At 48.3% G+C, this 10,423-nt stretch overlaps 1 protein-coding gene across 1 annotated transcript; it reads right to left on the bottom strand.

The window, feature by feature from the left end:
• Position 1: 1 nt before the first annotated feature.
• Positions 2 to 3,930, bottom strand: Ell3 (elongation factor for RNA polymerase II 3). Its single transcript, XM_055625777.1, has 11 exons — positions 3,769 to 3,930; positions 3,514 to 3,549; positions 3,102 to 3,214; positions 2,805 to 2,991; positions 2,639 to 2,718; positions 2,459 to 2,540; positions 1,077 to 1,242; positions 960 to 1,002; positions 693 to 864; positions 460 to 504; positions 2 to 382 (listed from the first exon to the last, which is right to left on the bottom strand). Exons 1-11 carry the CDS (start codon positions 3,898 to 3,900, stop codon positions 272 to 274), a joined length of 1,167 nt encoding a protein of 388 aa, XP_055481752.1. The 5' UTR covers positions 3,901 to 3,930; the 3' UTR covers positions 2 to 271.
• Between the last annotated feature and the right edge of the window lie 6,493 nt (positions 3,931 to 10,423).

Genomic DNA, 10,423 nt, shown 5'->3' with positions numbered 1-10,423 from the left:
AATGTCACTTCTCAGGATCTGAAAATGACTTTGAAGTAAAGTTGAAGCCAAGTGTCTCCTACTTTCCTAGCGTCTGAGGAAAGTAGGCCATAGCTGGGAGAATTGACACCATGCCCACATCCTAAAAAAAAGTATGGCTACCCCTCCCCCCCCAGTCTGCAGGAACCTAGGATGACTCTCTGCTTGCCACTATGGACGTAAGGGTCAAAATCAAAAAAGCAGATGTGCTCTAGCTTAGAGATGTTTTGACTCAAGAGCCCTCTGGATAGTTTCAGCTGCCCCTGTTCTTTTCCTCAAATTCCAGGATGAGACCTTTAATGTGGGACAATTTCTGATGCAGGTACTCACAGCGAAGCTTCTCCTCCCTGTAATTTGGATACCGCTGCAGAGAAAAAGCACCCTTGTCAAAAAGTAAAGTGACTTCTACCTTATTGATTCTGTGCTCGCAGCCTGTCTTACCTTTCTGAACTTTTTGTACTCCTGGACTATCTTATCTTCTAGCACCTGAAACAAAATAACACTCATTCAAAATTGGAAGGGAAAAGAGGAAAAAGAAGTGGAAGTAACTTCTGTTTTCATTCTACCAAATAGTACAATAGGTTTGCTTATCCCTTTGCTTAGTCACTAAATAAACATTTCGGGGGTCATGAGCAGGAAGATGATAGTAAGGCTAGAATCCTGCCTTTCTTTACCTTGTGTTCTGGAGTCCCTCGCTGAAGTCTCTTGATCTCTGCCCCCAGCTCTGTGAACCTCTGGCTTGCCGCCCCTACACGGGCATGCAGGATGCGGTATTCAGCATAGTCTGTCTCAAAGTCCTGCTCATAGGCCTGCTGCTGCTCTGCACTGTGGATGGCTCCGTACTGCCTGCCAGGGATATGACGCTTTCAATTTCATTGTCTCTAAAAGCCTTCGGCTGCATACATGTAGAAACTATGAAATTGGAAGTGTGGGGAACTCACAGGAGATAATCTGCTACCTCCTCGGAGCTTGGGGATTCACAGGCTAGGAAGCAAGAAGACAAGTAATTATAGGTCTTTTTTTTCCTACTGGTATTTACCCTGCTTTCATTAACTCACCTGCTTGAACTGAGAGATTCTGCTCCAGCCTGGAATCTCTGTCTTCATCTTGCTCCCAGTGTTCTCCTTCCTGATCCGATAGCCCTTGTATTGGACTTGGGGCTAAAGGGAGAGCTCTGAGCCTCTTTTCCTCTGGTTCTTCACTGGGTATAGGTGCTGAACGTTTCTGTTGAAAAAAAAAAATCTGTAACAAACAGCAAGCAGAAAGTTCTTTGTTTTTTTGTCAAAAACTGCTATTTCATCAGCTCCTAAATTTTAAGTTTTAGCCTAATTAAAAAAGTATTCTTGCTGGGCATGGTGGCTCACGCCTGTAATTCCAGCACTTGGAGAGGCAAACAGAAGCAGGCAGATCTCTGAGTTTGAGGCCAGCGTGGTCTACAAAGTGAGTCTAGGACAGCCAAGGCTACACAGAGAAACCCTGTCTTGAAGAAAAAAAAAAAAAACCCAAATAGAAGACAGTGTTGTGGTGTGCTCACATGTGGTGGAGGTCATGGGGTGTCCTTCATCGCTCTCTGCCTTGTTCTTTTTCCTTATTAAAGATTTAGTTATTTTGCCATGTAACAGTGCTCTATCTGCATGTACACCTGCATGCCAGAAGAGGGCATCAGATCCCAGTACAGATGATTGTGAGCCACCCTGTGGTTGCTGGGAATTGAACTCAAGACCTTTGGAAGAGCAGACTGTGTTCTTTAGTATTTATTTATTTATACAGTGTTCTGCATGCATGCACACCTGCACACCAGAGGGGGGCACCAGATCTCATTATAGATGGTTGTGAGCCACCACGTGGTTGCTGGGAATTGAACTCAGGACCTATTGGAAGAGCAGGCAGTGCTCTTAACCACTGAGCCATCTCTCCAGCCACCCAGACTGTGTTCTTAATCGCTGAGCCATGTCTCCAGCCCCTGCCCTATGAAGTCTAGGGTTCTGTTTTTCCTAGGCTGGCTGGCCGGCAAGCTCCTTCCATTCCCCAAGAGCTGCAGGTAGAGGCACAGGAAACATTGCCCAGCTTTTTCACCTGGGTGCTAGGGACTCAAACTCAGTCCAATCCCTGTGCAGTAAATGCACTTCCTTGATAAGCCATCTCCCCAGACTTGTTTTGTGAGCAGCCTTAGGTGGGTAGTCCTGGCTGACCACAAACTCATTATGCTGTGTAGCAGAGAATGGCCTTGATCTCCTGTCTCTGGAGACCTTCTAAGATTATAGGCACATGCCAGACTTCATGCTGTACCAGTCCTATACCAATCAAGCTACACTCGGCCCTTTAAAGTACTCTTTGAAAAGCTCTTGCCCCCATCTCTCTCCCTGAACATCTCAGCATTCAGGAAGCAGGGACAAAGAGGTGAATCTGAGTTTGAGGCCAAGCCTAAGTCCTTGCTTACCTTGTCCAGGCGTTTCTGGCAGGCCGGAGAAGGCAGTGGCTGATCCGGGTCTCGGTTTGGGAGGTAGTTGTGGCTCCTAGGGCTTTTGGAAGGAATGGGAGGGAGAGACCAGGGTGAGTGGTAGACCTTTATCTTATGATAGCAGTAAGGGTGGAGAGCAGACCCAGCCTGTCCCCGTACCTCACTTCCCATTGTGCCTCCGGCTCCTGGGAAGATCCTGGGAGTGACTGTCCATGGTTGCTTGCCAGTGGGTCAGACACCTGTCAGGGGAAGTTGCAGGAACAACTTGGCTACCTGGACCTGGGTGCCCCACCTCATGCTGACTTCCTGCCGTTTCTGGTCTCACCTCTTCCAGTGCCCTCTGAGGATGGCCTTCAGGATCATCTCCTGTATCCTGCCAGATCTCAGACTCTCTGGTATCTTCAGCGAGGTGTTCCTGAGCTAACAGTGGAGCTGGGATAGTATCCATGGCTGCCCAAATAGTGAGCCGCTCTCTAAGCGGGCCCAGGCAGTGCAGACAGTTAGGCCCAGTTCTGGGAAGAGGAGTGGGGGGAAAACAAGAGAAAACTGGGTCGGAGATCTTTTGAACACTTCTTTCCCATTTTCTGAAAGCTTCTCTTACCTGTCGTCTGTTTCCCCTTACCTGCCTAAGCGTTGGTACACGAGGTCCAAGCCACCACTAGTGCCCTCTTGGCCACACTGGGATATTACGAAGGAGAAAAGACAGGACCATCCAGGGCCTGGGAGCCTTAAATACTGGGGTGGAAGGAGATGGCAAACCCAGTTAAGTCGGCCCCTCCTCCTGTCCATGCTTCTCCTCCCCAAACACGTCTAAGACTAAAGAGATCCCAAGGGGCTTGTTAGCACACCAGGTGCAGCTGGGTCCGCGTTCCCCCAAGAGGCTAAGACTGCACAGCCTCCTGGGACCACAGCCCCACGGGCCCCACCCCCTCCTAGGGTTCAGTTCTCACAACTTCCTCAGACCGGAACGCTCCTTCCCGGAGCCCACGCTCATGCTCCCTCACCACCAACCTCCCTCTCATATCCGCACTTACCCCCCGGTGGCCTTGGAAAGCGATCACTGGCCGTACCTGCGGGAAGAGCACCAGCTGAGCACAAAGGAAGCAAAGTCCCCAGGACTGGGCGGCCCGGGGGCACCTGCCTGGCGGGCTTCGCTTGGGAGAGGTGGGGACGCAGGGAGGCTGGGACCTGCGGTAGCTGCACCTCCCCGAGTCCCTTCTCCCGCAGAGCCGGCGGAGGCCGAGGTCGGGTTGGCGGGGATGGGAAGAAGGGGCCGGGGCCAGCCGCACCTGTTGCTGCCGACACTCCTGCAGCGCCCGCAGCGCCGCCTCGTTGAGCCTGAGCATCAGGAGGCTGGTCCGAGCGGCAGGGCTGAAGAGGAGCCGCATCTTCCCGCTCAGGTCTTCCTGGGTCCCCTCCATAGTGCCAGAGTCGCCGGGAGAACCGGGACACGGCCACCGCGGCCACCTCTGCCGTGCAAGCCCAGGCTGGCGCTCCCGCCCTCCGGGCCCGCCCCGCCCTCCAGCAGGCCCCGCCCCCAAATTTCCCCGGCCGCGTGGGCGGCGCCTCGTGCACCCCGGCTGTGGGCTTGGCTACCGGAGCAGGGGACCTCAGAGAGCAGTGCAGGTCTGAGGAGGTAGGGTCTGCCCCCAGGCACCGACCCGCCACCCGGGATCTCTTGTCCTGCCTCAGTTTCCCCGCTCTGGATTCAGGATCGCGGTCTCTAAGCAAAAGCTGAACCTGAAAACCGCTTGAGGGTTACAGTCTCTCAGGAGAGGGAGAGCGAGACTGGTTGGGAGGTGGCCGGGTTGAGTCACTCATGCCTCGAGGTGCCCAGGGGACCCGAGGGTGGCCGACTCCGAGAGGGACTAGTGCAGGGCTTTCTCCGCCCGCGATGCTGCGTCTACTCAGGCGGATCCCAGTCCGGTTTAGGCCAGGTGGGTGGGTGCCACGGCCGTCTGGCTGTCTGGGACTAGAACCTTGCCTATTGGTAGGTGGGGATGTGGGGCGTAGTTGGTGACAAAGAAGAAAAGAAAAAAAAAAAAAAATCGTAGGGCGGAAAGCCACAACTCAGTCCCAGGTGGCCTAATAAACACAAGGGAAAGTGGCTGAACCGGCAGCCGGCTCTTTCCGAAGGTACTTCCCCCTCCCTTTGTTTTATTTGTTTGTTTGCTTTAGACAGTGTTTCATTCCCTGTGTAACACACCCTTGCTGAACTCCGGCGAGTCTCCTGCCTCTGTTTTCCAAGCGCTGCGATTACAGGTGTTCACCATTACGCCTGACTAGAAAAGTAGCTCGAAGTTGCCAGACATCTCAGGGCTATAGTTCCCATTGCTTTGAGACCCCAGGATAAAGCTCAGGCCCGTGCTTCCTGTCTCTACTTGTCCACATTTGGTTGTTTCTCCGCATCCCTTATTTTCTTTTTCCTAACCGGTTACATATTTCCAAGTGATCTATCTTAAATGCCATTCGTCTCAAAGCAAATAACATTTGTCAAAACTCATTGAGCATTACACCCGAAACATGCACTATAGGTAGGGGAAAAAAAAAAATCACAGTAATGTTGATGTTTAAATCTTTGCAACAAGTTGCCAACAGCAATCACAGATACATTTACTTACCCATTGGGCCATTCTGTCTCTGTGGAGGACAGTTTTCTAATATGGTAGGCAGTTGAAACTCTTTTTCCTTTTTTGCTTCCTCCTCCTCTTCATTTTCCTCCTCCTACTTTTTAGAGACAGGGTTTCGCTGTGCAGCCCTGGCGGCCCTGGAACTCACTCTGTAGACCAGGCTGGCGTGGAACTCTGGGATCTGCCGGTGTCTGCCTCCCAAATGCTGGAATTAAAGGCTTGGGTCACCACACCTAGTTTACCAGTTTTAATTCGTAAAGCTGATTGCCTGGGCTTGTTTTTTCTTAGAAGATGGGTGGGAACTTTGTAGGATTTCCCTAAACTTAATCTCAAAGGAGAGACTAGGGCCTGGGATCCAGCTCATGGGTAGAGTGCTTGCCTGACATGCATGAGGCCCTTGGTTTGCTTCCCCAGAACACACACACACACACACACACACACACACACACACACACACACGAATTCAGAGAAAGTCGTGGTGGTGCATGTTAGTAGGATGGCTTGTGCCCAGTAGTTCAAGATCAATCTGGGCAATACAGATTAAACAATTAAATCAATAAATAATTAGAGAATAGGACAGCAGGTAACTGAGGAAGAGATTTGGAGAATGGATATAGGGACCTAAAATTCACAGGGTGACTATTGTGGACTTTGTTATTCAGGTTTGACAATAGATATTATGCACATTTCATTCATTCACTCATTCATTCATTCAATATTATTCCTGAGTACCAGGCTCTTAACTGAACCCCAGAGGTAGATCAAATCACTCATTCTTACCTTGAAAAAGCTTACATTCCTAGAATGGACAGAAAAACAAGATTAATATGAGAAATAAAAGTTAAAAAAAATAAAATATAATGTATGTTAGAAGGTGATCAATGACACAGAAAATAAGGAAAAGAGAGCAAGGTAGGAGGGCTTGGGAGTGGGAAAGGGATGGCTGTGCATGAAGTAAAGTGATTCAGAGCACAACAGGTACTTAACATGCACAGAACACATACTCGGTTCCAATCATACCCCTCTCAGAAAGAGAAAGGTCGCTGAATGAAAAAGGCAGGTTGCATTCAGCTATGGTGAGACACAGCTACCATCCCTGTTACTCAGGAAATTGAGGTAGCAACCTGGGCAACGAATCTCTAAAACAAAACAAAAAAAGGAGTATGAGTTCATTAGTAAGCCTCATAAGGAGACTTTTGGCAGGCAGTGGTGGCGCACGCCTTTGATCCCAGCGCTTGGGAGGCAGGGGTAGGTGGATCTCTGTGAGTTCCAGGTCAGCTTGGTCTACAGATGGGCTCTAGGACAGTCAGGGTTACACAGAGGAAAACAATAACTACAACAATGACAAAAAACCCACAACCTTTGGATCTGTGTTTGGTGGGGGGCATGCCTTTAATGCCGGCACTCAGGACGAAAATTCAGGTGGATCTCTGAATCTGAGGCCAGCCTGGTCTACAGAGTGAGCTCTAGGACAGCCAGGGCTACACAGAGAAACCCTGTCTTGAAAAACAATAACACAGGGCCACGGGCAGCAGTGGTGCACGGCTGAAATCCCAGCGCTCTGGGAGGCAGAGGCAGGCGGATCTCTGTGAGTTCAAGGCCAGCCTTGGCTACAAAGTGAGTCCAGGGGAGCCAAGGCTACACAGAAAAACCGTGTCTCCAAAACAAAACGAAACGAAAAGAAAAGAAAGAAAAATAACCACAACAAAAGAAAAGAATACTCTTGTTGTGTAATGATGAGGATGAGGATGAAGGCCTCATTTGAGCCTGGGGATGTAGCTCAGTTGGTGCAGTGCCTGTCAAGCATGTAGGAAGGTCAGGGTTCAATACTCAGTGCTTTTAAAACTGGTGTGATAAATGCATGCATGCCATTTATTGGTGTGTGTGTGTGTGTGTGTGTGTGTGTGTGTGTGTGTTTGAGGCAGGGTTTCTTTGTGTAACCCTAGCCGTCCTGGAACTCTGTTTATAGGCCTGGAACTCAGAGATCCGCCTGGCTCTGCCTCCTAAATACTTAGAGAGGCCACCACCCTCACAGCCAGTGTTCAGATTGTAGGCTGTGGGCGTACCCCTGCAGAGGACCCAGGTTTGAATTCTAACACACACATGGGAGTCTCGTGTGTTACCACTGTCTGTAATTCTAGTTCCAGGCATCAGACACATGGTACACATACATCCAGGTAAAACACTCATACACATAAAAGGAAATGATTTTTTTTTTAATTATTTAAAAAGAACGGGGGCTGGAAAAATGGCTCAGTGGTTAAGAGCGCTTTCTGCTCTTCCAGGGATCCTGAGTTGGATTCCCAGCAACCACATGGTGGCTCCCAAACACCTATACTGGGATCTAATGCCCTCATTTGGCATGCAGGTGTACATGCAGATAAGGCACTCATGAAAAAAAAAAAAAAGTGTATAAAAAGAATGGAGGTTGTTAAGCCAGCCACAGTGGCTCTCCCTGTAATTTCAGTACTTAGAAGGCAGAGACAGGAGGTTCACAGTTCTCTCTGAGCGACTTAGTGAGACCCTTACTCAAAACAGAGGATTAAAAGCCAGGCCCTCTAGTTCAGTGGTCCAGTGCTGTGAGAGTCCTTGAGCTCAGGACCGGAAATCACAGAAGGAAATAAAAGAATAACCCAGTCCCCCAAATTTAACCCATCTGCCTCAGAACTATGCATGTACTTCCTCCCGGCCACTTTCTATGTTATTTTTGTTATTTGTAACTTGAGTGCCTGCATTAGCCTCAGCTTAAAACAACAAACAAACAAAATTAAGGATCTCAATGGTCCTTCCACCTAATCACTATTTTTTCTTTTGTTTTACTCCTTTTCTTTTGTTCTTTGTTTCTTCATTTCTTCCCTTTTCTTCATCCTTTCTTCTTTGTTGTTGTTGTTGTTTGTTTTTGACAGGTTCTTACTGTGTAGCCCCTCCTGTCCTGGAATTTCTATGTAACCCAGGCTAGCCCCAAACTCACGAATATCTGCCTGCCTCTGCCACTTCAGGGTTGGGATTAAAGGTGTACACTTTGTTTCTTTCGTTTTTTGAAACAGGTTCTTAGGACTTAGTGCAGCTGCCCTCGAACTCCAGATTTCCCTGCCTCCAAAGCGCTGAGGTGGCTGCTGTGAACCGCCATACCCGGCTTCCCGAAGACACGAAGCTGCTATTTTCCCCCACTGTGTTCTTACCATAATTCCCTGCTGTCAAGGCATTTTTGTTTTCACGGCTTCCTTCCATGGGAGCACACCCTCCTGCTTTTATGAAGCCCTTCTATTCCTGTGCCTCTGCTGTGGCTTTCTTCGCTCTGGTGTGCCTTGCCGCCTTTATGCCATTATTGCCCTTACTACCTCCTTGACCTAGTTTCATAGGCAACTTATTACCTACTCACTAACCATGACTCTGGATGGGAGGATGGCCTCAGGGAGCAAAGCTGATGGCCATCACAGGCTGTTCCCATCCTCAAGTGTTCTTCCCTGGCTGTGCCAATTCTCCATCTTTTTTTGTTGTTTTTTTTTTTTTTTTGCCTTAAGTATAACATGAATGACTTCACTGGCCCACGCCATGGTCTGTGGAGCCTTTACAAGTTTATTCTCTGCACAGAAGCTGCAGTTCTGTTCAGTTACTTTTATCTGGGTTTCAGGGACTGGATACAGGTAGAAAGGCCACTGCCTTTAACTATGGAGCCATCATCCCAACACGGAATCCCACCCTCTCCTCCCCCCACCTTTGGTGAGCTGGGAATGGCCAGCAGTTTCCAGACAGAGTTTCTCTGTGTAACAGAGTTCTAGCTGTCCTTGATTCACTTTGTAGACCAGGCTGGTTTTGAACTCAAAGAGATCCCACCTACCTCTGCCTCCTAGTGCTATGATTAAAGGCATGTGCCACCACCACCCAGCAATCTTTAAGCTTCTTCTTCTTTTTTTTTTCTACAGTACTTCGCTCCAGAACAGAATTCCCTGAAGAAGGGATAGTTAGAAAATAACACATGGAGTTTGCACCAGCTATGCAAACCTGATGACTAGAACTGAATCCATGGCCCCTCAATAAAAAGGCAGATGTGATGTGCATCTGTAATGCTTCCATTTCTACAGTGAGAAGGGAAGTAGATACATACGGGAGAACTTTCCGGAAGTTCCTGGACCAGTTAGCCTGAAATACAAAGCAACCCAACAGAAACAATGACAGACCCTGCCTCAGTACGATAAAAGACTGAAAGTTGTCCTCTAAACACACACACACTGGGGTGGAGGAAATGAATCCAAAATAAATGAATGCAGAGTGGGGCTTGGGGGAGGGAGGTAAATGGGCAGAGAAGGCGCGCTCCTTTAATCCCAGCACTTGGGAGGCAAAGGCAGGAGGATCTCTGTGAGTTCGAGGTCAGCCTAGTCTATACAGTGAGTTCCAAAACAGCTAGAGCTAAAACAGCCCCCTCTCCCCCCCCCAAAAAAAAAGGTGGTAAATTTTGATTTGACTCTCAGGTAATGCTTATTCCAAATCAAACTGAGGCTAAAACTTCAAACTGCTTTGTATTGAGCAGATGAGAAGAAACAAAACCATCTTCAATTTTTCCTATGTCCAGTCCCACTTGATATTTTTAAAGATATTTTTTTAAATGTATGTGTAGGTGTGTGTCTGAGTGAGGGTTTGTGTGGTGCCCATGGAAGCCAGAAAAGTGTCAGATACTCCAAAGCCGGAATAGTCACAGGTGGATGATGTGAACTACTCAATGTGGAGTTCTGAGAACCAAGCTTGGGCTCCTCTGCAAGTATATCCTCTTGAACACACTGAGTCATCTCTACAGCCCCTACGGTTAACATGTTAAACATTATTTATTTATTTTTTTTTTTTTGTTTTTTCAAGACAGTGTATTTCTCTGTGTGGCGTTGGCTGTTCTGGACTCACTCGAAAACCAGGCCTCTGCTTCCCTGAGTGCTAGGATCACAGGCATGCACCACTATACATAACTTAACTTGTTAATATATTTATATCAGTTGTTTTCCCTCTCCATCCTCCCCCTTGCCTAACTGCCCAATGGAGATTAAAACCAGAATATTGTTTTTGGGATTTGGGTTTTTTGTTGTTTTGTTATTTCGGATGTTTTTTTGTTTTGTTTTTTGGTGGGGGGAGGATTGTTTTGCTTCTTTCGTTTCTTTTGTCCTTGAGTTTGAGGCCAGCCTGGTCTAAGGAGTGAGTTCCAGGACGGCCAGGGTGTAAAAAGATTTTAATCTACTCTGCCTGGAATACAGACACTCCCTTAGCACACACCTTTAACCCCTCTGGCTGGAATGCAGGCATACCTCCCTTGGTACACACCTTTAAT

The sequence above is a fragment of the Psammomys obesus genome, unplaced genomic scaffold (genome assembly GCF_907164565.1).
Source record: "Psammomys obesus unplaced genomic scaffold, mPsaObe1.curated_primary_1811, whole genome shotgun sequence".
In the NCBI taxonomy this organism is placed as follows: Eukaryota; Metazoa; Chordata; class Mammalia; order Rodentia; family Muridae; genus Psammomys; species Psammomys obesus.
This window is presented reverse-complemented; position numbering and strand designations above follow the sequence as displayed.